Source organism: Quercus robur, chromosome 6, assembly GCF_932294415.1.
Source record: "Quercus robur chromosome 6, dhQueRobu3.1, whole genome shotgun sequence".
In the NCBI taxonomy this organism is placed as follows: domain Eukaryota; kingdom Viridiplantae; phylum Streptophyta; class Magnoliopsida; order Fagales; family Fagaceae; genus Quercus; species Quercus robur.
Genome location: NC_065539.1, coordinates 14,846,148 through 14,873,074, shown reverse-complemented (window position 1 = coordinate 14,873,074; position 26,927 = coordinate 14,846,148). Strand labels below are relative to the sequence as shown.

The following is a 26,927-nucleotide window of genomic DNA, read 5'->3' as shown; positions in this document are numbered from 1 at the left end:
ATCAAGCAAGATATTATCCTTGTGCTGTGTGCCATTTATATTCCTTCTTTAGTGTAGAATTAATTTGACACATAAAAGGACACAAACGGATTGTTTTAGTTATAGTATAAGATGCAATAAAACCCTTTTTAATGGCCATAATTAGGATATTAAGGCCATAATATATGACTTATATTTGACTTTAATGACAAAGATTTCATAGAGATCGACGTGACTTCTTAGCCATTGATCTTCTTCAAAGTGTGTAGGTTGTAGCAATTAAGGTATTATTTCATTTTTTTAATGCCTATATTGAAGATCATAATTTTGGTAAGGTAATAAAAAGTTTCGGCTTCATTTTTCTTAAATGCTGAAAGTTATGATATATTATCTTGCACAATAATATTTGACTTCCTTATTTCCAATCTTATCAAGAAGCATTAGGAAAGAAAAGTAGCGATATAGAAAGCCATAATTAGGATATCAAGGTCATAAAATTTGGTAGTGACTGATCCCTTTAATTCATTCAAAATTGGGCTTTTTGGCAGTTGATTTTATTCATCATTGTTTCAAAAATATTGATAGTGTTAAGCATTCATAAAGAAAGTGTAATATATGGACATAACAGTGGCCCTACTATGTTGTGTAACTAGTAGATATTGAAACATGACAAGAGAGAGTAATGGACATACCTGCTATGCTTTGCTTCTTTCTCTGTTGAGTAATAATTTCTTTGCAACCCACATATTTTCTACTAAGTGTAAATTACACAGCTTTATTTGTGGTTTGTTGTTGAACTAGTTTTCTTTGTGAAAATAAAATTCCACAAAACATCAATCGTAGGAGGCAATATGTATGTTTTGGACCTTTACAAGAGCTTCTAAACGATTGACCTCAAATGACAAACTTAATGTGAGTACCGTCTAACGAACATTAACAAGATCCATAGTTTTCATTACGGAACTAAATGTAGAAAATACATTTATTTCCTTTCTTTGTTGAAAAGCTCTATTAAGATATAAATCAAATTTCTAAAAATATGTATGAATAATTTCTGGTCTAAAATTGGGGTTCTCAAACTTGAAATGGCAATGAGATATGAATCCACTTCTTTAATGCTTAGAATTATGACATACTATAATTCTATTAAGATAATAAATTTCGGTTTCATTTTTCTCAAATGCTGAAAGTTAAGATTTACGGAGTATTATTTTTGGTAAAGCAATAATATTTCACTTTCCATCTTCCTTATCTTACAAGATGTATTAGGAAAGAAAAATAGTGATATAAAAAGTCATAATGCATGAACATCAACTAGGATGTTATCAATATATCAATTGATGATACAAACGGTCTGTTATATTTGGAAAGGTAGTAAAACCCTTTTGAATGGCCATAAATTGGATTCAAGATCATAATATTTTGCTAATTTTTGGCCACAAATTTTTTATTCCTCTTTCTTTTACTATTTGTAGTGTGTTTTTGGATAAGTGTATCTCTTGTGATTTTTGTGACTATTTGAAACAAGTAATATGAGATTTACACTATTCTTGTGAAATTATTCACTATTTTTGGTGTAGTGACGATTATGGTAAATTTCTAAAAGAATTTGAATTGTTATGCATGTATCCATTATCTCCATAGCTGACCTTTTTAATAGGTACTTTGCTTAATTGGAACTATTCCTTTTTAAGAAAAATTTCTAGAATACTAGCCTAAAATTAAGTTATGCAATACCAAATTGTAAATACACGTTCTGATAGCTAACGAAATTGTTTCTGAAAATTGTTTATGCCTTATTTGGAGTCACCTAAGAGGTAAGACTTTAAGATCTTAGGCAAAACGTGATTCTGCCAAATAGAAATATTAGTATAGGGAGAATCAAGCCGTCAAACGTACCTGAACAATTATACTCTATGAATGGATTAGTGGGCTTAGCCCATGGAATGCATCCAATATTTAACACCCACTTGTGAGAAGGGGTTTTTTCTTTACATTTGTCCTTTACCAGCAAAACGACAAAGATGCTCTAGTAGTGTATTAGAGATTCAAATGGGAGGATTCCTTGATTGGAGTGATATTTTGGGTTATTTGGTACTGCACTTTAGCGTGCATTACTCCAAAATGAAAAGAGCAACCCTTTGTTGTAGGAAGAGCTTAATGGCAAATCTTCTCCCCACAAACAGTGACAAACTGATGATGCCAAAATTGCCAGTTGGATCACTTGTCCAATCCGAAACTTTAAACGATCTTATAGGACCTGCAAGATAAAGAGAGTTGATCGAAGAGACCATTGGATTGTTCCCAGTGGGGGAGCCTCTGATACTTAAGTCAGTATCATCCCATATCTTTCGTATATAGATAGTGTTTTGTAGTAGTTTTTTACGTACCTTAGCTAGTGAGACAGATTGTCCCTTTTATAGGTGACTTAGGTAGCTATTATACATAAATAAGGGTAATTATTACCTTGATTGTAACGTTCTTTGTCTTGAAAAGAGTTTAAGACATTTGATGGTCGTTATTGAATGTATTGAGCGGTTATCTTTGATGGCCTACTAATGATGCAAGGTCGTCCATATTAATGGATGACCTTAATGATCTTTCTAGACTTATCAACTTTCATGAAGAATATTGTAATTGCCACAAGTCATTCCTGTGGGAAATTCTTTCAACACTTTTATTACAAGAATTTGTCAACTCTCTAATTTTTTCTATATAATCACACCTTCTTAGCTTGCATTTGCATATAAATATGAGATGGCTTAAACATAACATTTTTGTTCCAATGTCTTGAACTACATGTTAATGCTTTATTAATATGAGCATTAGCTGGAAAATGAAGCTATATGCCTATATCTACATCCAAAATAAGAAATACATTCCTAATTGTTGTTGATGCTAGTACTCATTCTCATAATTAAGTAGTATTTCTTCCTTTTTCTGACATTGTAGGAATCCATGGGAGCTCTGGGTCACCTTATCATTTTGGGTCTTCATCTTGTAAAATCCATTGTTGATATTAGTTTCTCTTTATGAAAAACATGACTTAGGCGACAAGAGTAGATGGAAGATAAAGAGAGTTGATAGAAGAGACCATCGGATTGTTCCCAGTGGGGAAGACTCTGATGCTTAAGTTAGTATAATCCCATATCTTTCGTATATAGATAGTGTTTTGTAGTGGTTTTTTACGTACCTTAGCTAGTGAGATAGATTGTCCCTTTTATAGGTGACTTAGATAGCTGTTGTACATAAATTAGGGTGATTATTACCTTGATTGTAACGTTCTTTGTCTTGATAAGAGTTTAAGACATTTTTACAACTCCTCCAACATCTCAATTTCTATTTTTACATCCAACTCATTAAAATAATATAAACCATACAAATATAAAAAAATAAAAAATTATATCTCTTCCATTCCTCTCTTTCCTCTCTTTCTCTGTCTTTATCTCTCTAGTCTGTCTCTATCACCCAAGCAAACCAATCACAACCACCACTTCACCACCACACATGCCCAGCAAGGTAGCAACCACCACCACCACACACCCCAGCAAAGGTAGCAACACCACCACCCCACCATCACACACACCCCACCAAGGCAGAAACCACCAACAAAACAAAGAAAAAAAAAGCACTAAACACAACCACCACCCAAACGCCAAACCACCACCGATTCAACACCAATTTAGCACCAATTCAAACAAACAAATAGCGACCGATTCAAACAGAAAAACATAACCACCGATTCATCATTTCATCAAACAAACACCAATAGCAACTTTCATCGATCTAGCCACCAATTCAAACAGACAAACACCAACAACAACCATCACCGATCCAGCCACCAAGAAACAACAAACCCAGAAACGACGAGGAAGTGCGCTCCACCGAGAAACCCAAAAATTCCAAATGAAACCCAAAATTAAACCAACAACCCTTTTTTTTTTTTGGACCTAAAATCAACAACCCTTGATCCTTTGGTTTGGGATAAAGCAATATAGTGAAGAAGGAAAAAAAAAAGTCATCGGAAAAGAGAGTGATTGAGCATGGGCAATGGAACTTCTGTAGTTGGGAGAGGGAGGGAGAAGAGTGTAGTCTGTGACTCTGTACCGTGTAGTGTAAATGAAGAGAGAGAAGGTTCTCATTTTCTATTAAAATAATAATATTATTTTTACAACCAAGTAAACAGTAGGTTCTATATATAAGAACCCACTGTTCACAAGTTGCAAAAATTTTTAAGAACCCATACCCGGATGTTGGACAATTTTTGATGTTGTGGATGTAAAATAGCAACTGGGGGGTGTTTACACCCCCATTGCTAGTGCTCTAAGTGTTTATCCCAAAAAATAGGGTAAAATTAATGTCATTGTAGATATAAATTTTCTGGTCTATATAAGGTGTGTTATCACATCATATACTTTTTATTATCTTACAAAAGAATTTGTTTCACGAATTTAAAAATTGTATGTTTCAATCACTTTCTCTTTTCCATCATCTCAATCTCATCTCTGCTCCCATATAAACATTGAATTCATACATCCTGGTATCTACATGATTAAATGCCCTTGTTGGCTTCCTTATAAATATGGTTTTTACGCCAGGTTAATCTTAAACCAATTGGCTCAAGAAAATTAATTAATAAAAGCTTCATTTGGATTGCGTCTGCGTTTTCACGCAGATGCGTTTTTGGCTTCTTCTTTTTCTTTTTCTTTTTATTTTTTTATTTTTTTTATTTTTTTAATTCTAGCGCCTGGTGCACTGTTCATGGGACATGAATAGTGCATCAAGGCAAATGCACAATATTTTCATTAATAAATAGTAATCAGAAAATTTTTTTTTTATTGTTTTCAGCTTTCAACGAAATAAGCGATATCCAAATGCACACAAAATTTAACGACAGAATAGTAAATGCAATTCTAATTGTTATGTTATTATTAGTCTAAATATCAATGAGACTATCAAACATTTCCCTTCAGAAACTTATATCAATTACAACTTGTATAATTTATAATTTTAATAAGTAAACTTAAACAGCCTAACTTTATATCAATCACAACTTTTCATGTGATTGATTTTTTATTTCATCTTAAATTTGGATTATTTTATAAGAAAGAAAGAAAAAGAATATATATATATATATATATATATCAAATTATGATTGGTCAAACATAAAATAAATACAATAAGTGAGACAAAAGATTTTTCGCTATGTTTGTTTCGATGGAAAATCTTATATAAAGATAGTTTTTCGTGTTTTCTAGTATTTGATAGTATCAGAAAAAAAACGAGTCAAAAAAAAAAATATTTAGTCAATAGTATGGCTTATTTTTAGATATTATTTTCCACTAAATTTTTTTGGAAAACAACTCTATCTCACCATAAGTTAAATAAGGAAAGTTAGAAAGTTGTTTTTCAACTTATTAAAAGTTACTACCAAACATAATAGTTTTATAAAAAATATTTTTTTTAAAACAACATTTTTTCTAGAAAATATGATCGCTGAATCAAACAAAGCAAATCTAGAGTTTGTGTTTGTTTTGGCAATAATGTGCCGTACTAGTCAAGCAATGACTAACAACACTCTCAAACCTTTTTATTTATTTTTATTTTTTATAACAAACTAGTGCGTTGGCTCAATGTTAGGCCCAAGCGTAAGCCCAAGCTCAAGCAATTGGACTGAGCTTCACTTGACCAGTTTACATCCCCATCTACTCAATGGGCCTTTTCGCATGATTATTTTCATATTGAGCTTAATTTTATATTTTCAAGATCCAAAACTATAATCGATCTAGAACTAAAGTCTAAAGCCCTTGAGAGCACCCAGAAACTGAAAAGCGCACAAATCGCAAGCAAATCGAGAGAGCTCTTCAATTGAAAAAAAAAAATGTTCGGTCGAAGCAGGTTCCTCTCGTTTCCACTGGTGATTGGAGCAGTCATGTAAATTCGCTTTACTATTTCTGTTTATATTTTTCTCTAGTTTGAGTTCATATGCTTTGATTTTGGGTTTCTAGCTTATGAGTTTTAGTGTTTTTAGAACCTACTTTTCTTTGAATTGGATTTCCTAGACTATATGAAAATAGCAATATAACAATATGTTCAGTTCGAACCAACCCACAGTCCACTTTTTTTTTTTTTTTTTTTTTCATTTTATTTTATCCCTGTTTAATTTATTCAGAATAGGCTGTGCCGTTTCTCTTTAGTCTTTATATTATATATATATATATAGATATATATATATATATAGGCTGTGAGAAGTCATAACACTATATGTGCAATACTATGCTCAAGGATGTCCATATTCCGTACCTCTTGAATTTGAATATGCTTGTGAAAGTTCAAGAGAAAATACAATCGAATTCTTCTAATAATATGTTTTTATGTTCATTGTTCATTTATGTTGCTTATAGCCAATGAGCTCTAACTTAAATGCCACTTCTTTCCCCCATAAGAATGGGTGGACTGGAGGGTATGGTCGTGGGTTCAAAACCCGCTAGGTGCGTGTTTAATTTTCCAATCTGTAAGTGTTGATCAATGTTGTGAGAATGTGGTATCCAATATCCTTCACCCACCATTGACATAATTTCACATTCAATCAAAATTTGGAGATGATGGATGGTCTATAAAATTTGTTAGCATCAATTTGTAGCTGCTCAGTTTCTGTTTAAACAACACTCTGGTAAGGAAATGCATAGAATGAAATCGAAAGAGAAAAATAAATAGAAAATGGGAAACACTCGTCTTTATCTTTATTTTGTTTATTTTTGGCTTCAATATGGTTTAGATATTATTCTTGCCTGGCTTCTTGTTGGGGAAGAACCATAGGTACACCACTTAACCCTAAAGCCTAAACCTATGAGTTTGGTCCAGTTATGTTATATTAATCGTTCACTCTTTTCATTATTATTCAATGTGAGACTTCACTCACAGGTGTGTATCCAACACTTGCTTTTAGAGTACATCTGTTGTACTTGACTGCAAAAGTAGCGTGCAATCTCTGCTATTCTTTTGTTTTAATTTTAGCATGAGAAATATGCTAAAACCCTCTGGATTAATGTTACATGTTATAACATTGTGGCCAACCTTCAACGTGGAATGTTTAGTGGAAAAGACAATGCGAAATATGCTCAATTTGCTGGCATTAGTTTTCAGGTCATAGTTGGATAATAATGTGGGTTAATATTTGTGTGTTCTAAAATGCAATACTAATACCCTCTGGGTCTGGGGGTTTTCATTGGCTGTTAGTGTGCCTCAGATATGCTACCCCCATAAATTTTGCTCTCAAATTTACATCATAGCCTGGTGGATTCTGATTGAATAAATTTTTCATAGTACTTAATTGATTTGCTTTATATGATAATGTGGGTTCTGCAGAATTGGAGTTGTTTCTGGAAAGGCAATATTTGGACCCCCACTTGAAGAGTACTGGAAAAAAAGGCTTCAGGAAGACGCAGCTGCAAAGGAGACTGATGTAAGTTCAAGTTAGCAGATATTAAAGTGAATTTCCTCATGCTTGGTCCTTTCATGAAAGAGCAATGCCAGGGGATTACTCTTCCAGTTTGCTTTTTTAAGTAAGCTGAAGCAAAGTCATGTGTTTGTGTTCTTGATATTGTCATGATAAAATTCGGAACAGGGCAAAAGCCAATAACATTGGATGCATCAAATACCTGACCCCATAACAAAAAGATACAGTGAGTTTAATCTGTCTTTCTGGTTAAAGAAAAACGATACACAAGTTCTGTATTTGATCAATTGTTTTTGAGTTGCTACATTACAATGAACACTGTTATTGAACCTTGGTAATATTATCTAGGAAATGCTGCTTGTAGAATTCCAATATCTCATGCATATGAAATTCACCGTTGTAAAATTTATAGGAAAATCTGATTGACATTGTGATTACCCACCTTGTAAGATTTGAAACTACCATTCCTTCCTTTTCATTTCTAGATGATTTGCCTGATATCATTCATTTTTAGTATCTTTACTTTCACTTTGGTACTTTAGTATCAAATGGCAAAACTTAGGTACAATTCCATAGATGCAGTACTTCCATAATTAAATTGGTATTGTGCCTAAATTTTATATATATTATAAAATTTTCACCCTAGTTTCTTACAAACCCCACCTGGTGGAATATCCACCAAAAGCAAGGAAACGCAATCACCCTCCCTCTCCTCTACCGGGTTATTGAAGGTTATTATCATTGAAACCATATTTCTGGGCAAAGGAAGATTCTCATTCCAACGAGACTCAAAAATCATGTCAATAATACAACTTGTAACATATTTGCATTCTATTTTTATACCTAGGTTAGCCTTGTTCCATTATAACTGGCTTAGATGGCAAAATAATGCTCCTTTTTTTTTTCTTCTCTATTTTGGATTAAGGATGATAACTGTGCGAAACAGAAAGGTGGACCATAGAACTAAAAACAGAAATAAAGGACAAAATTTGGAATATAGAAATCCTGGAAAATTGTTCCATCAGTTTTCCAATATGTGGAAGTAGCCAATTAGACTGATATCTTACACCATTCTTTGAAAAAGGATAATCATGTATGGGGGTGGCATAACTAACTGCAAAAGCAGTCTTATCTGAATTACTTTTGTTTCTTACCAACAAGTCATGCGAGTGACCATGCTGCACACTAATAATAAGCCTTATCCATTTTTGCGTGTAGTAGTTGGCTCCCATTATTAATTATATCACTTTCGGCAAGTTGGGATAAACTTCAAGTGCTCAGGAAGGTTCTAGTGCCAAGCGAAGCTACCAAGAATCTATTGATTTATCTGTATTCTAAGATTGACTTTCTAAATCACAACAGAAGTTGGAGGAATACATATGAATCAAACAAGTAAACGTATTGTTTTACATTTAAAGACAATTTATTTATCAAATAACATTCAAAGGCAAGGTGACTATGCAGTTCAGAGTTTGATAACCAGCGATTGCCAAATTCTCTTACTGTATGTAGGTGCAGCAAGTTCACCATGAATCACCAGGAGGCCATGATGCTCTCTTGGTTGTAGAATCGGAAGGATTTCCGGTAAATCACCATATTATAGCTACCAAACAAACTTCAATTATGGACAGTTGTCTCTTCCCACTTTCAAATAACGAAACATCTTCAAACGACTGTCCAATGAACAAGGAGTTCCTCTCCATACCATATCAATATGTATGTTCCAAATTTTTCAGATGTTTTGATCTCATGAAAGTACCCAATAAAGACAATTGCTTTAACTATGCAGGTGTTGTCCAAAACCCATGAATTTTCTATGATGTCAAAATGACAAGGGACAAGCATCATTCAATATGCCAGAGTAACCTTTTCAATTTTGAAGACAAATAAATATTTGAATTAAGATACACAAAGAAATAACAAACATAACTGCATCCTCCAATCAAGAATTTGTGGGAATCCAATCATATGAACTTACTGAATGAAAGTATCCTCAACTTAAGCTGGCACTAAAATCCAAACACCATCCAGTATCTGCAGACACAAAGAGAGACACATGGTAACAACAAGAGAGGACTTCGCAGAAGCAAATCTCACAACTTCAAGACCCCTGTCAATAATTTCCTCATGAACAACATTAACACATTTTTTCACAGCTTCATATAGCTTCTCCAACAAAACCTCCAGGAAAGATCTGACAGTTTCAAAAGTAACCCTCCCAGTAACATCAAGAACAAATCTTCTATTCTTTGGCACTGCCAAAGTGGTTGACACTTTACCAACCCACCCATTATCTTTCTTCTCAGCAAATAACTTTCTTGATTTAAGCCCCAAATCCCAATTTTTACCCGGACTTAAGCCTTCTTCAATTTCCAAAAAACGAGGACTTGGACTTGAATTCGAATTCGAACTTGTCAACACTTGGTGAGATGTTTTCACAAGAGTTTCAACTGCACCATTACAAACTGAAACCAACATGTCTCTCACTTGAACTTCATGCTTGGGGTTAGTCAACCCAGATAAAAATTCATCATAGAAGTCCATATCCATGGTCTTGTCAAGATAAACAGCAACCGCTGTGCTCACAAACATTTGGATACAATCACCAATTAGCTCTCTACACTTATTATCACAAACCACGTTGACCCATTGTGGAATCTGATTCATTTCCGAACCCTTCGAAATTGATCCTTCACTAGACTGCCCATCTGAAAAAAACGCCATGACCACGTTCCTAGCGAAGCTTCCCACAACAACAGAAGCAAACCCAGACCCAGCTGTAGTAAAAAGCTTGTCCATAACTTGGTCAGAAAAACCTGAATTAGCACCACCATCAGAGCTACTCACAGATCTATAACCCCGAAAAATTCCAATAGTTAAAGCCTGTGTGAGCCGTGTCAAAGAGTCGGAGAACTCGTTGGACCTTGTGATTTTCGATATCTGCTTCAAACTATTGGGAATTTGGTCGGAATTGGATTGAAGAAACTGTTTGAGATCTTTGGAAACAACCCCAACTGACTCAGCGGAGTCAGAGACAGCTTCAGCTACAGAAAGCAAAGCTGAAAAAAGCTTTGAAACTCTCTCTCGCTTGCGAGCTACTGAAGGTAGATGATAAACCGAGTAGAGACTATAACCGGTGAAGCCGAAAGCAGGGAATAGAAGAACCAACTTCTTTCTTTTACGAGTGAAATCGAAACCAGTTTTTACCAAATATTGCAGGTCCATCATGAATACGAAACCCGAAAGAACAGCGACTTTTGTGAGTGCAAACAAATTTTGAAGCTCAAAACCAAGTAAATTGGATGAAGTAGAGTAACATGTGAATATGATTGAAACCTAAGATATAACAAAGTAATGATGAGAGATAGACACTGTGTTTTGGTCCTTCAAGACAGGAAAGGAAAACAGCACAGAGGACCAAGGCAATGATGTGGTTAAGTTCCAAATTTAACTACCACCACTACCAGTTGTTTAAATTTAGTGCACAAAATGGTGAAGTTGAACTTCTGGTTCTGGACTTCAGGCTAAGGAATAACAGTTTTTTGAACCATTTTTAGTAGGCCTTAGTGTCCGTGTGGAACAGAGATTTATGGGCTATAAACTTTGGGCTTCTGTACAATGTTGTGTTTTTCAAATTCACAATTTAAGGTCCATTTGAGAGAAGGAATGGGGATTTTTTGAGAAATTACCTCAAATTCTTGTTGTGATTTGGAAAGCTAATTATTATTTTTTGTTAAAAGAAAATTAATTCGTTTATTTTTTAGATTACCTTCGTGTAGAATAAAAAGCTATTTGTTTGAGTGAAAATAAATGTTTATCTCTTTATAATAAAGTAATGTATTCTTTGTTCACTAACAAATAGAAATTATGTCTTATAAATAAAGAGTTCTACAAAGAATTTGAATAAGATATTTAAGGTTTGAATTTCTTTTACACCAAAAACTAATTAATGTCTTGAATTGATGATAAAGAGCAATTATTATAAAGTGGACGTAATAAGTTAATAAATACTTTTGTATAAAAAAATTTAGGGGAAAGGGATATACAGAAATTCCAAAAACTCTTTATCTATACTACTATTTAAGGGTTTCCACTGTTTGGACTCCTATTTTTATATGCCCAAAGTACCCTAAAAAGTTTAGATAATAGAGTTAAACGCATAAAATTACTAATTTAAAAACTCCTATATTTTAGATAAATTAAAAAAAAAAAAAAAAAAAACATTTTCTCCCATACACGTTGTTTCTTCCTCTCCAATTAATAATTTTCAAAATTCTAAATTTCCTCCATAAGATCACATGTTTAAACACATTATGTCAATTTTTACTATTTCATTCATAAGTTTTTAAATTTAAACCGCTCTTAACTCCCTATTTTTATACATTTTTTTTTCTTTATCCTTTTTTTTTTCATAGTATGTAATGATCACAATTTATTTAGTCTATCTCTTTTGTTTTTTAACTAAATTTTTAGATAACTGCTACTTTAGAATTTTTGGGATTTCAACCCCAATATAAGATCAATTGGGTAGACTCTTTCTATCTCTACTTTTTTGGTTTCAACAAAATAATAATGAAATTGGTCTATTGTTCTTTCTTAATGTTTATTCGAAAATGTGAGAGAAAAGCAAGAGGTCTTGGAATTTCGGGTGATTCGTCTAACCAGGTGATATGGTCTAGTTTATTTAAAGGCCTTTTCAATAATTTTGTGTTTGCAAATTTATTATGTTCAAATTTTTTACTCAGTTTGTAATTTGTTCATTGGCAAGAAATGGTAGAGGATTTTGTCTTTCTAACCAAGAATATGCTCCACAAGCTTTCAAACCGTCACATATGGAATGCCCTTAACCTCTTCATCCATGATGGCATTCAAAAATAGCTTGCTGAATTATTAGAGGAAGCGGTATGACTATTGAGAGACTTCCACCAAGCCAATGCTGCAACTTAAACATCCGCAGTCTTGAAGTTGAGATGGATGCCAAGACCATTGTTGATGTGCTTCAGAATACATGTTATGTTAATAATGTTATATCCCCTATTTTAGATGATTGTAGGCATCTAATTTCTCTATTCCAAAATGTCCGTATTAAGCATTGTTTCCGGCAAGCTAACCAATGTGCGGATGGCTTAGCTAGGATGAGTTTTAGTTTAAATGCTGATTTTCTTATTTTTGATAGTCCGCCTATGGACATTTTAGATGTATTTGAGGGAGATCTCAGTGGGAGGTCTTTCATCAGGTCTTGTACTGAACCTTGCTTTGGTTTTTAGTTTTGTAATGTTATCGTCTTTCATCAAAAAAAAAAAAAGGGTTCAACCAGATCAAGTGGTACACATGTGAATACCAACACCCAGGTCTCCTTCGTTAGAAATGCAAAGTGTAAAAGTTTTGTTTTTGATAAATTTTTGTGACATTCTTAGTCATCTCATAAAGGAAACTCTGTTATAAAACCAGTTATTTTATATACTTTTTATACTTTAATTCTTTATTATGACACTAAACCAAAAAAATACTTCATTGCATGCGTGAAGTATGTGATGAAGCTAATAGTAATAATTCGAATCCCATACCCAAGCCAACTATCAAGCGGTTAAACAAACTCAAACTATCTCATAATTAAGCGGTTTTTAAATATTTTTGGACTCTATAATTCATTATTTCTTATCTTTTCAACCCACAAAACTCACGATGATGGTGATTAATTCCTAAGTTCCCTTTTCCACATTTCCCAAATAAGTTTAGCCCACCCTAAAAACCTCTTTCATGCTTATATAAAAATAGGCATGATAATGTACCCTCTAACGGTTGCCTTGCCGCCTTGGTAGTTGATATAGACAAGAAAATCACTCAATTTTCTTATTTTACAAAAAGGGAATAATTCCTCTGCATTAGGCCCGGTCCAGTCCACCTTTTTTTGGTCATTGGTCCAACCCATGAAGCATGAAGTTTAGTGGACTAAATTTTAGGTTTGATCAAAATGAGGCTCTAATTGGCCCAGCCGAAACATTCTGTGGTAAATGTTCTAGAAAGAAATCTACTGGAAGTATTCTTCAAAAAAAAATTTTAATGGAAAAAACTCTCAGATCCCAATCATTGAAAGTAATTGCAGGTGGTGATCTCAATTACCAAACCAATACTCTCATTGCTTTATTCACCCATTTATTGCCACGTAATCAACATTTTTTTATAACACTACAGTCGATTACATGTTCTCTTCCTAGGAGCTGAACCCATATATGGTTTCCAGCTCAGTTGACTAAGTAAAAGAGTCCAAAAAAAAAAAAAAAATGTGAATAGAAAAGAAAAGATATGTATCGTAAAATGACACGTTGTTATCCCGAAAGAGACTCATAACCAACACCTGAGTTGTAGAGGCGAGACATCGCACTTTGACAGGCATGTCACCATGCTCGATTCGCCACGTGGCTATCAGAAACCCTTACGTGGCAAATCCTCAGTCAGAGTCTCTGAATACCCCTAGGTACTTTAACCCTAAGCTAACACGTTTTCCTTTTTTTTTCCTCACAAAGAGCTCAAGAGAGATACACCGTGGCTGTTATATTATTATTATTATTATTATATGACTCAGCCAAGAAAAAGGCAGCCAAATTGAATGTGGGTCTTGAATCTTGGTTCGGTTCAATCGGTTACGGGTTCGGAGTTTGGGTTTGGATTTCCATGGTTGCTGATAGGAGTTTCTGTTATATACTAGCTAATCAGATTCATCAGAACCCATATATTTCGGCTACATTTGTATCTGGTTTACCAAGAAAGCTTTCTTGCCAAGCTCCAGGACTTTTCTAATGTACGCGTATGTCATATTCTCATAAAGAAAGAATTTGTGAACTTCTGCGAGTTTTGTTGGGTCGTATATAATATAACAGGTAATTATTATTGAACTCTTTTTTGATGTTTTTTTCAATAGATTAAGGTATTTAAAATACTGGGTTTCAACTTTCACGTCATCTTGAATTCTTTGATGGAAATATTGTTTAAAGTTTTTGTCAAGTACTTGCTTTTAAAAGCTTTGTATTTCATCCAAAATTTCAATCTTTCTGGTCATTTCCAATCAAAGAATATCAGTTCTATTAGACCTAGAACTCTTTGACTCCGTATAGTCCGCAGTTTAAGATGGAGATTTTCGGTTTCCTTATTTGTTTTGGTTCAATGATTCTGGTCTCACCAATTTATCGTGTGGCTACTTCTATGTCTTTTGTTCTACTCCAATCGATTTGTATCTTCCAACTCAAATCATTTATAAAATAAAATTAAAAAAAAATTCTGTGTTTCAGAATTCTTGTCTATGTAAACTGCATAGATAATCATCGTTTTATTTCAATCGTAGACAAACACAAAAGTCTCTCTGTCTCTCTTCCAATTGAAGAAAAAAGCTACATATATATACACGTGGTTCTGAAACAAACGCCTACCATGAAATAGTCATATTTTGTAGCGTGTAATTCTTTCAAATCATTCAATATTTCTTCAGCAACAAACTAGTCTACGCTGGCTTTCTTATCTCCTCCACGATATGCTGTTCTGTTTACGCGTTCTTTTTTTCTCCCATGTGTTGTGAATGTTCTAAAAGAAGTGTGTGTGTGTATATATATATAGGTGATGTTATTTTTCTAAGCAGCTTTGCTAAGAAGAATAAAAGATGCAGATCATTTACCAACCCTATATCGATCCCGAGTTTGAATCTCTCATAGAAAGAATGTACCCTCCCAGGTATTATTAATCATAGAACTCAGTACTACTCATCCTTGTGTTTCTTGTGAATAGTTGTTCTAATTATGCTATCTATTTTCAGTTCTTTGGTTCTTCCTTTTTCATATAAATCAGTAACTCATCACTTTGCCTGTTTGGCGTTGCAGGGTTTGCATAGACAATGACGCATGCGAAGACTGCACTCTTGTGAAGGTTAGATTTTTAGTATCTTATCGTATCGATTCTAAATTAATCAATCTTGTTGGTTGGGAATAGACATGTTTCATGGAATCTATCCTCCTCTCTCTTTTTTTATATAAATTTTTTTGGTGGGTGGGGGGATTGAGAAGTGGAATTCCAGCTGTTGGAAATTCCATCAATGTTTGTATAAACAACTGTGAGAAATTCTATAAATCTCAAATTTTGTAAGAATAGAGAACTAGAGATAATGATCACTTTAATTAGTTATATTTGCGGTGACAATGATTAATGCGCATCTAAACATTTACTTAAACCCTTTTTTAATTTTAAGTTTAAATTAGCTTCTACTCTTACTACTCCTCTTCCATCGTCGTTGGTCCTTTTGACAGCCACCTCCGGAAAAATGATTAATGAACATCTAAAGATTTACTTAAACCCTAGTTTAATTTTAATAGTAATTAATATTGAGAACCCAACTTTTAAAACGGCTTGTTAAGTTTGTTAATTGTGATTGGAACATCATTTACTCTAGAGTTTATCATTCGCGTCATTTTTATTGCATACTAATCACAAAATGTTAAGTGGACAATTATGAAAAATAGTATAAAAATAGGTTATGTATTAGATATATTGTAATTTTAATATTAAACCCACCGAATGGAGAGCTGTTTATGTGTCTTTTTCTGTCCCACCGGGTGGAGAGCCATTAGAAATCGCATGTTGGAAGGGGGGAAGCTTTTAAAGTTATCATTAATTTTTTTCCTTTGATTTTAAAGTCCTGATCAGTAGCTGATTCATGCAAGGAATTCTGGAATTGTATAGAAGAAGACACTTCTCTTTTCTATGCAACAGTATTCTAACGAAATGTCGTAATCTAGACTATCTAGTTCATAAAAAATGAAACAAGTCTGAAAAGACCACGAAACCATTAAAAAGCACAGGGTTCAATTCAATAAGCAAAATAGAAAATACCTAGAAATTTTCTCCTTGATTTCATGGTTCTCTACCCTTGTCTAGTTGCTCTTCTACTTCTTTTGTAACCAGGGTTCAGAGGCTTATTAAAAGTAAGAAAATGACCTATGAAAGAAACCCTTTAACAAATGTTTTGTTTTTTTGGCACAGGTTGACAGTGCAAACAAGCACGGGATTCTACTAGAGATGGTCCAAGTCTTGACAGATCTGGACCTTGTTATTTCCAAATCATACATTTCCTCCGATGGTGGTTGGTTCATGGATGGTCAGTGCCTACACACACCCTAGCATCAATCATTCAATTCAATCTTACATCACCTATATTATATATAATAATAAATGTCTCTGTTACACCATTTTATCACTGTGATTACTTATTAAAAAGAAAAAGGAAGAATTAGAATATGATTATAAAGGATCACTTTGGCTGACCAAAAAAAAAAAAAAAAAAGGATCACTTTCTGTTTCTGAGCTCTATATATATATATATATATATATATATAAAATAAGTCATTTACGACTTGAACCTGTGGCTGATTCATGTGGTGTGGGTATCTTTTGATTGCATGGTGGTGCAGTGTTTCACGTGACAGACCAGCTTGGCAACAAACTCACTGACGAAAGCCTCATACTTTACATTCAGCAGGTCTCTCTTTCTCTTTCTCTCTCTTTTGTTTATCTAGCTTGGTAATTTTCTGAAATTTAGTTATACCCTTTAGCCTAACTGAGTTAAAGCTACGCCTAGCCAAGATGTTCAAACTAGTTCTAACTCACTTATTATTTTTGAACTCAGAGCTTATTAAAAATTTAAGTAGCTTGAACTCATATTAATTAGCTTCATTAGTTAAGCATCAAACTGAGTATGAGCTAAAATCAAGCTCAATCCTGCAAATAAGTTTTGTTCAAGCAATTAAAAATAAATAAATTTAATGAAAAAATGAAAGATCATATAAATTACATAACATATAAAGAAAATAAATTGTAAAAGTAATAATTTTTAGGTAAATGTAGGTTTTTAATGAGTCAAGATGATCTAAACCACATACTTAGATTTTTTTTCTCAACTTTATATCAAGACTTATTAACAAGTTTAGTCTAAGTTGGACTTACTTTTTCTCAAGTTTTACGCTTATAATTTTATTCTTAAACAAGATTACGATTGCCTTTTCCCTTTCATAATTTTAGTTTTATAATTTAATACTCTCTCTCTCAAAATAACTCTGGCGATCAGATGCCATAAAACCATTCCTTTCTATCTCTAAAAGCTTCTCTTTTCAACAAGTCATCATCAAATTACTTTTTCTCTCTTACCCTTAAATGACATATATAATAAGCAATTTTATTTATTAATATTTTTATATTTTGATTTATATACAACTAATGTTAAAATTTATTATTAATTTGACTTTAAAGTAAATTATTAATTACTTAAAAATATTAAGAGAATGAAGTGGTCCTATTTTAATTTTTTTATTAATAATAAATAAAATATAACAAAAAATTAAGTAAAAATGTCGCAAATAAAAAAAAAAAAAAAAAAAAAAAAAAAAAAAAAACTGGCCTTCTAAATTTTTTCGCCTTAAATCTAAAATGGTATCTTTGTATGAATGCCACTACTTTCTTTAAGAAATACCAAAATTATCCCCAATTTGTTTCTTTTTTTATAAAATAATCTCAAACTCTGACTTATTTATAAATAAATAAAGGATTTTGTTATTGAGTGTCGAAATGAATTAGTTAAATTTGAGTTTTTTATTGCAATTGATTAGTTATATGAGTTTTATGTGTGTGTATATTATATATATATATATATATATATATAAGCTTGAAAATTTGTCAAGAACTAGGAAAATGGATTACAACATTTTCAAACTGACTCATTCATACATGTATAGTCTTGCATGCACCAATTTCTTACCTTGTCACTTGTTGACATAAGCACTTTGATTTCTACTTCCCGATACAATTGAGGCTGCTCTATTCTTCCTTCCATAAACAAATATAAACAAATTTTTTTTGAAAAATTCTTATGTTATATTGTACTATCCAGGTAAGATTTACACTATAGATTAAATAATTATGTATAATATTATACATTATTATACAAATTTGTAGAACATTGTATATATTTGTTTAGTCTACAATGTAAGAATAGTGCACTGTAAACCGATAGATGTTTTTACTTCTCTTTTTGGTCATGTCAAACTCAAACTGTAGTATTTTAATACCCTATTTTCTTCAAAAATTGGGTCCCTAGACTTTGCCACTAATGAAAGCAACCTTGCAGGCACTATGTCCAAGTAGGAGAGAGAAGATGTCAAAAGAGGTACAAACACGGTTGGGAAGAGAGGTGAAACCCCGCCACGTGTCAACTCAGCAAACAGCTCTAGAGATGACTGGCACAGACCGACCAGGTCTAATGTCTGAGATATCAGCTGTGCTCCTTCAGCTTGGGTGCAGCATCACCTCTGCCGTGGGATGGACCCACAACACACGTGCGGCCTGCATAATCTTCGTTGAAGATGCATCCAAAGGAGGGCCCATTACAGACCCAATTCGGCTGGCCCACGTGGAAGATCAGATAGAGAACGTGGTTAAGGCCCATGATGGGAAGAGAGAGAGAAGGAGTGTCAGGTTGATGGGCCCAGAAGCAGTCCAGACGGCCCAGACCCACACGGAGCGGCGGCTCCACCAGTTGATGCATGCGGATTTGGATTATGAGCGGTGTCGCGGTTGTGATGGCGGCGGTGGTGAGCATAAGATGGGTTGTGATGGGACCCACGTCACAATAGAGAGTTGCAAGGAGAAAGGGTACTCGGTGGTGAATGTGAAGAGTAGAGATCGTCCTAAGCTTTTGTTTGACACTGTTTGTGCCCTCACTGACTTGGAGTACGTGGTGTTTCATGCTGTGGTTGCTTCCAAGGGCTCCATGGCTGATCAGGTACAAATAAATAGTCTTTTTCCCGTTACTATTTCTTAGGTCTGTAAACATCAAATCATTACTTTCGTACAATAAAAATGTTTCTCAATGTTTTCTTGCTCTAATTAGCTTCATTTCGTCTTGCATTTAAATGATTTCCAAGCATAACATATCTCGAAAATTTATGTGTTACATTTCATCTAGTTCTGACTAAGCATTAAACAATAATACATTATCTTCGTTTGACACTGTTTGGTGCTCTCAGCCAAATTTGCCATAAATTTTTGAATCTACTAATGTATTTGTTTCGTTATGTTTTGCTTCAATGTGGATAACACAGGAGTACTTTATACGGCAAAAGGATGGTTGCACATTGGATACAGAGAGCGAAAGGCATATGCTTACACAATGTTTGGTTGCCGCTATAGAGAGACGAGTCTCGCATGTATGTCCAATAAAGCCCTGCTCATACTCTTATGGTCCGTTTGGATTGAGGGGGAGTAGAGTAAAGTAGAGTAGATTTAACCTAAAATTAATTTATTTTTAGCCAACTATACTCTACTCCCCCTCCATCAAAACGGGCCATTAATGCTATTTTTGACTAGTTATATGTGCCCTATTTTTACTAGCATTTGAGATAATGCACTTTTCTCTACTTTTGAGATTAAAACATTAACTAAAATAAAGGTTCATTAACTCCTTATGATACATGTGTAGGGACTGAGATTTGACGTCTGCACTCAAAATCGAATGGGATTGCTCTCAGATGTCACACGAGTGCTCCGAGAGAACGGGTTATCAATATCAAGGGTTGAGGTCGAGACCCGAGGCGACAGAGCAGTTGGATCATTCTATGTTAAAGACGCCTCAGGGTATGATGTGAATCCAAACATAGTTGAAGTCGTGAAAGAAGAGATTGGGGGATCCGTCCTTGCAGTTCAGAAGTCCCCAAGATGGGCTACACAGTCTTCTTCATCAAGAACAATTCAAAGCACCCATGGCAGCATAGAGGATAAGCCAAGATTCTCACTTGGAAACTTGCTGTGGTCTCAGCTTGAACGCCTGTCAAGCAGTTTTGGCCACATCATGAGTTCCTAACTCAGGAACCTTCCATGCTTGTACTCAATAGACCTCTGTAAATAGGTTATGCTTCATAACAAGAGTTTCTTTCTTCCCAATACGACGATGTCCTGTAAATAATTTAGATAGATATCTCCTTTTGATAGTATCTGCACATAGCCACACGAATAACACCAACCCACACTCAAATTTTAATGAAAATTGGCTGAAAATCATTTCCATTATAACTAGGGTTTCTTCTATGCGCAATAATGAATCCCCTTACACAACTGTTACATTATTAATGCTTTTGGGCGAAAGATCAATTTGCAAGCTTACAAATCAAAGGGGAAATAATTGAGCCAAAAACTACAGATTTGTGACATTTGTCAGCCTGAAATAGTTGTGCATCAACTGGCCTCTTGAGGCCCTACTATCCCTCTATAGCTTTAAGATAACTTGGCCATGGAGTTTTAAAAACTCTCATTTAAATATTAATAACGTAAAAAAATCCAATCCACTCGTTTCAACATGGATGGATATAATTTTAAGAACTCCAAGGTGGAGTTACTAGAACTCGTTTGGTAAAGGAATATGAGTAATGTTATTTGTATTTTTTTGTAATACGTGTGGATAAAAAAGTGTGTAAAAATGCATACAATATATAAAAATTGAAAACATGTGTTTAAGATGCTTTACCAAATGGGGCCTTAGTACTCTAGGATCCAATTCCAAATCACATGATACTCCATTAAATGCCCAACTACATAGGTAAACAAATAAAACCTCTAAATGACACATTTCAGTTTGCTCTAGATTCTGGATCCTGCATTGCCCAAGATCCTGATAATGCTGCTTAACTCCACTTGAGCTCATCACCAGACTAAGTTAAAATCTACTTCCATGTAAATTCCTTTACCTTGACCTTCAAGACAATTCATAATGCTTCTGAAATCATCCTGATTTGCTTCAACTATATAACCCAAAACCACATGACCAAATCAACAAGAACAATTCAAGCTTGATTTCAGGTAAACAGCAATCTGGTTGTAAGATGAAATAGACAGAAGCAAAATGGCAGGCAGTACAGCTAAAAAATTCACCCTGAATACATGCAGGTGTTTGTGATATGTCCGCATAAGGAGATCCATTAAAAATAATCTTTGATAACAGTAACAACTTTCTAGCATAGAAGTTGAAACTCACAAGCTATTAAGTCCTAATGTAACCATAGATACTTGAGGTTACATGCGAGACTGATACACCAGCCATCAAAGCCCGAAAGATTATTTTCTCTGACAATTGATTATTGCAATATTTTGTCTTCTTTGAATGATTACATGGTTCAGGATGCCTTTCCTGATTATATCTCCACTACTAGTTCATGAATGATTCTCCCACAAAACTTTTCCTTCTCGAATTGAAAATGAGAATAATCAAGGACAATGCTTTCCATCAGAATTCCAACGATCTCAATAAGATGCAGTTGAATTCAAATAAACAGACATAGTTCATAAGATGGAGCAGAAGTTACAATTTCTATTGGAAGAACTATATAAGATGGAGCAGAGCCGAACTTAATAAATACATTTATAAGACACAAATAATCATCCAGTTTAGAATGGAATTTATGTACATACATACATACAGTTTCAAAGCCTGATTCAGACTAAAAAAAGCATAGACCAGACCAGCAATTCACAACAGGTTTGGGAAGTACAACACATTATTTGTGCAAGGTTTTTAGTGGGCATCATCAGATCACATCAATGTCATCGAGATCAAGCCAGTCATTAGATTCCTTGGTCTCATGGTTACGAGAACTTACCTGCTCAGATCCAGAATGTTGGATCTCAACAGAACTGATATCCTTAACCGAGTCAACTGAGCTTCTGCTCAGCTGAACCCAGTCTCGTGAGTCTTTTGTTGATGAATCAGAACCAGATGTTACTTTCTTGTAACTTGTAGGTACATCTCCATCATCATCATCCTCAAGATCACTGAATGATACATCCTCATCATTCCCCACAGGGAAGGATGTTCCACTAACACCAACCATTTCTGAACTTTCCTCTTTCAACCAATCATCACCATCATCCTCATCATTCCCCGTAGAGGATTGATTTTTGTTTTGATTCACTGGTCCTTCCTCAACAACAGGCTTGTCAACAATTTGAAGTTCGGTAATTTGGACTGGGTGCTTCTCCATCTCAATGTCAACTGGCACTGAGGACAGGGCCACTTGAACAGCAGATATCTGGAGAGGGGCTGACTCTGGTTGGGAACTTGGTGGCATGGAGAGATTCTGTTCATGTGGTATGTCAGCAGTTTCATTTGAATAATTAGTGCCTCTTCCAGAATATTCTGGTTCTTGCTTTGCCTTATTGCGGTTCTGTAACTCCTGTGTCAACATCATTCTAGCTTCCACTATCTGCAAACATAAACATCACTTGCTAGTAATGCATTGCAAACTAGTGAATCAAAACATGAAAAATAAGCCAAATGCCAGAATTTCCCAAACTCAGGGTCGAAAACCACTTCCCGCTCCCTTTATCGGAAACCCAAGATACAACAAATAACAAAGGGGTTTGACATATCAAGCTCACTACCTGTAAAAGTTAGTAACTAACACCCCAATATGATCCTATTTTTTCCCATCCTGCTGTGCAATATATATAATAACTTGGTTCACAAAGTAGTTCTCATTAAAGTGCTAAGAAGCCATCACTAAATTGGGATACTTAAAACTCAAAACTCAAAAGCCAAAAACAAAATTGAAGTGTTTTGGTGCCAGTTATATATTCTATAAGCATGGTAAAATGAATTAAAAAAACCTTCATGCGCAAGGCTCTTGCATATACCCCACAACAATACCAGAATTGTGTAATGTCGCATACAAAAAGTTCACACATTTGAAAAATCCTTGATTCCTTGTGCTAGAGCTTGAAGAAAAGAATCTCTTCAGCCCGTGGGTGGTTAAACTCAATCAGCAGTCACATAATTAATCAATGAAAAAAATAATATAACATAAACAATTAACATGATAAACCTATAAACTAAAACTATGTCATTGCCAAACGGAAATTAACTTACTTGGGGCGTTGACAAAAGTTCGGCATCATGTTTATTGAGTCTTGGATGCAAGAGTACAAAGTAAATCTTCCAAAAACAAGCCTCACTCATATGTCCCGGACATAGTTCAATCCGGAGTGCAGCCAATCTTGGCGCAAATCGCTCAATAGCCAGAGCATGTTCTTGTTGGGCATCAGACAATTCAAACTCTGGCCAAAAAAATATCACAAGATTGCATAAAATCAGAACAAAAGTCTATAACACACAATGTCTACTATGCTTTCTAAATTTCCAAGCTAAAAATAAAAATCACAACTTTCTTACTTCTCAAATATTAGTTCATAATCACAATTATCACTCAGTGAAAAACCTAAAATGGCAATTGATTAACAAAAATTTCTTAATCAGATCAAACCGCATTATAATCTCAAACAGATGAAGAATTACGAGAGTACTACCATCGGAATCCTCGTCGTGAGGGAGAGGGAAATCCAACCAAGTTTCTGGATGCATCGCGATGTTTCTCGCGAAAGCCAGCACCTCTTCGGTGACGCCGACGGCGTCGCCGATCTCGTACTCCTCCGATCCAAGCTGGAGGAAATTGGAAGCGATTTTGGTGATCTCCGACACCGTTTTGGTGCTCGAAAGCTTGGAGATCCCGGTCTTGAATCTCCCACTGATCTCCGCGAAATCGCTACGGATTCCGGAGATCACGTCCTCATCCTCTTCATCTTCGGGCGCTTTGTGATCGGAGAGTTGAGAGGGGTTTGAGTCGGCGATCTGGCGCGGCGGAGCAGAGGAGGAGGAGGAGGAGGAGGAAGTTTGCTCCGGAGGAGGAGGGGCGAGGAAGGAGGCGACGCCCCAGAGTTGGCGAGTTAGGGTTTTGGTGATCTCCGAGAGGTCCTCTTTGACGCCACGTGGCGATTGGTTCGACGACTGTGATGATGGCGATTCGGTTTGGTGGTCGCGGTGGTGTTGATCAGGTTTGAGCGGTGAATTTGGATCTGTGGAATCGGCATTAGGATTGGCGTGTTGGTGTTCTTTGTCGTAGTCGTTGTCGTCGTCGTCGTCGTCGAGTTTGAGTGTGTTCGCGATGGACCTTGCTATCCACGACATTGTTGAATGTTTGAGGTTGACTCTATGTTCTCATTCGTATTGAAACAATTCTGAGCTGCAAGTGGGTTCCTTACGGGGATAAGAGATTGCCAATACGACGCAGTTTTGTTTTATTATTTGTATTTCTTTTTTTCTTTTTTTTTCTTTTTTTATAAGGATTATTTGTATTTCTAGTACATTTGAAGTTGTAGTTGAACCAAGTTATAAGATTTATTAAGGATGGTTTGATTTGGATATAACTCTTGTGGGGCACAAGAATTCAGGTAAGGTACATGTGCCACATGTTATATCCATGGCCAAGGAGCCCATGATCATGCCAAGGAGACCACATACTCGGACAGTAAGGCCACGTAAGTGGCATATTGCCAGAAGAGGTCCTGCTGTTGAGAAAAAGTTTCAGAGAGAGGGTTAGCCCTGATATGACTGGAGGGATGGTGGCTGCCCCCACATTCAATGCGTCCCACCAAACCTCCTAGCTGCATTATATAAGAAGAATGTGCATAAAAAGAGAAAATAAACAACACGTGTAAAGATAGGTGAATAACATATATCAACATATATAAACCCAAATATAAATACAATGTATGTCAAATGGTTACAAGACCAATATAGATGAGGTAAATAAGAAAAGAAAATACATAAAACCTCACTACATCCCTCATAGTATAAACACTCTCATTATCGCAAAAATCTCCTATGCCAACTCTCCCCCTATGTATATGACTACTCTCATATCAAAACTACTTTCCCTTTTTATCACAAGTGACAAAGGATAAGTAAATCAAGTAGACATCTCATCATCACTGGGTGAGCTAGCACCATCGTCCTCATCAGCATCATCATTGTCGGAGCCATCATCATTCTCATCCTCTGAAGCTGGTGGAGATGGAGAGGTATAAGCAATGAAACCACCCATGGCAGCCTATCACAATGCAATACGACCAACACGGGTGTTTACCTAACACAACTCATCACTAAGTGTGTCAAGGAGAGCATCCATGTGCATAAGCTGTGCCGTGATGGCCTCCAAAGTCACTTCACCCACAGAAGACAAAGGAGAGGAGATGGAAGGAGCAGAAGAAGTAGGAGGAGTCGCCATCTCAGTTTGTGGCTGCCTCGGTCAAAGTTGGGCCTCGCTCCATTGAACGGTAGTAGAGTCTATGGCACACCTAATGGAAAAGTGTGTAGACTCTAGATAGGAGACAGAAAAATGGCGAAGGATCCGCGTGATAGCCGAATGAAAAATGATCTTATCACGGGTTGTCGTATCCCTATAGACATCTATAAGGAATAGAATGAAGTGAGAAGAAAATCAATAGAAATATCCTCTAAGAGAGATAACAAAAATCAAGCACGAGACTCTGTGATAGAGTTATAGTGAAACAAATGATGAAAAATGAATGTCATCACTATGTTAAGGAATCTCGGACCTTATGTAAAGCCCGAGCAAGAGGTGTTTTGATGGTCACCCCAAGATGAAGGCGTCTTACAGAAAAGAAACGAGAGTTCGTCTTTGGACACAGTCCTTAGACGATCACAACCAGGGTAGTCAGGTTGTGCTACCCTTGGTACGTGTAGTACCTCGGATATAAGATCTGGAGTAACTACAATGCGCGTACCTCGAATGCGAGTGACAAACTGAGGTACTGAAGTATCAAATCCGTGCATGTTGGAGTAAAACTCTTGTATGATCACGGAGGGAAAAGTGATCGGGATGCCACACAGTGACTCCCAACCCTGACTATAGATGACAGTGGGAAGGTCAGTATCGGAAAAATCCAATAGAAAGACTTGGCGTTCCAAATGAATGCCGCGTCGTGCAAAGTTCTCTGAAAAGTTCTTTCGGGCTTTATCATCATAGAACCAAAATAGAAGGAGTAGAATCAGCAAGGGAAGAAAAGGATGCCCTAGAACGAAAAGGGTTCTAGGCCGGAGTGAATTTTTGTTTAGGTGCCATAGAGCAACTAACCAAAAGAAAGAGAGAGAGAAAGAAACATGCAGAAAAGCACCAACACAGATCAATATCAAAATAAAGATAAATAAAGGTGTGTATGCATGAAAAATGCATGAATATGTGACATGCAAACTTAAAAAAAAAAAAAAAAAAAAAAAAAAAAAAAAAAAAAAAAAAAAAACATCATGGGCTCAGCCCAATCCAAACCTACCAGCACACATCATTGCAACAAAGTAAACACACAACTAAAATGCATGAAACATTGTTATAATGCAAATGTGATGCAATGCATGATGATTTAAAGTCATTTAAGCAAAACCCATCCCAAAAATTTCACAAAAACTTCATCAATTTTGAAAAACCCCAAAAATTTTCAAAAACCCCAAAAGTTAGGTCAGAATGCATGAAATGTATAATAAAAAAGATAGAAGGAAGATCATACCAGAGTAAAAATGCAAGGATCAGACTGAAAAATGAGTGGGGAAGATGAA

General features: G+C 35.1%; 3 protein-coding genes and 1 long non-coding RNA gene across 5 annotated transcripts; 2 read left to right on the top strand and 2 right to left on the bottom strand.

Moving 5' to 3' along the window:
• Positions 1-5,673: 5,673 nt before the first annotated feature.
• Positions 5,674-7,804, top strand: LOC126732936 (uncharacterized). Its single transcript, XR_007659579.1, has 2 exons — positions 5,674-5,913; positions 7,348-7,804. It is a non-coding gene; the product is annotated as an uncharacterized LOC126732936 (long non-coding RNA).
• Positions 7,805-8,743: 939 nt separating this feature from the next.
• On the bottom strand, positions 8,744-10,916 carry LOC126732935 (protein PHLOEM PROTEIN 2-LIKE A10-like). Its single transcript, XM_050436012.1, has one exon. It carries the CDS (start codon positions 10,664-10,666, stop codon positions 9,437-9,439), a length of 1,230 nt encoding a protein of 409 aa, XP_050291969.1. The 5' UTR covers positions 10,667-10,916; the 3' UTR covers positions 8,744-9,436.
• A 3,079-nt stretch (positions 10,917-13,995) lies between these two features.
• On the top strand, positions 13,996-20,463 carry LOC126732934 (ACT domain-containing protein ACR1). Of its 2 annotated transcripts, none has more exons than XM_050436011.1 (8): positions 13,996-14,319; positions 15,072-15,163; positions 15,310-15,355; positions 16,466-16,580; positions 16,894-16,961; positions 18,603-19,256; positions 19,576-19,680; positions 19,953-20,463. In XM_050436011.1, the coding sequence occupies exons 2-8, from the start codon at positions 15,093-15,095 to the stop codon at positions 20,331-20,333; spliced, it is 1,440 nt and encodes a 479-aa protein (XP_050291968.1). In that variant the 5' UTR covers positions 13,996-14,319; positions 15,072-15,092; the 3' UTR covers positions 20,334-20,463. The 2 variants fall into 2 exon arrangements, with proteins under 2 accessions (XP_050291968.1, XP_050291966.1); XM_050436009.1 differs by having other exon boundaries at positions 15,050-15,163.
• Positions 20,464-21,862: 1,399 nt separating this feature from the next.
• Positions 21,863-24,551, bottom strand: LOC126732933 (uncharacterized). Its single transcript, XM_050436008.1, has 3 exons — positions 23,825-24,551; positions 23,388-23,575; positions 21,863-22,725 (listed from the first exon to the last, which is right to left on the bottom strand). Exons 1-3 carry the CDS (start codon positions 24,480-24,482, stop codon positions 22,051-22,053), a joined length of 1,521 nt encoding a protein of 506 aa, XP_050291965.1. The 5' UTR covers positions 24,483-24,551; the 3' UTR covers positions 21,863-22,050.
• Between the last annotated feature and the right edge of the window lie 2,376 nt (positions 24,552-26,927).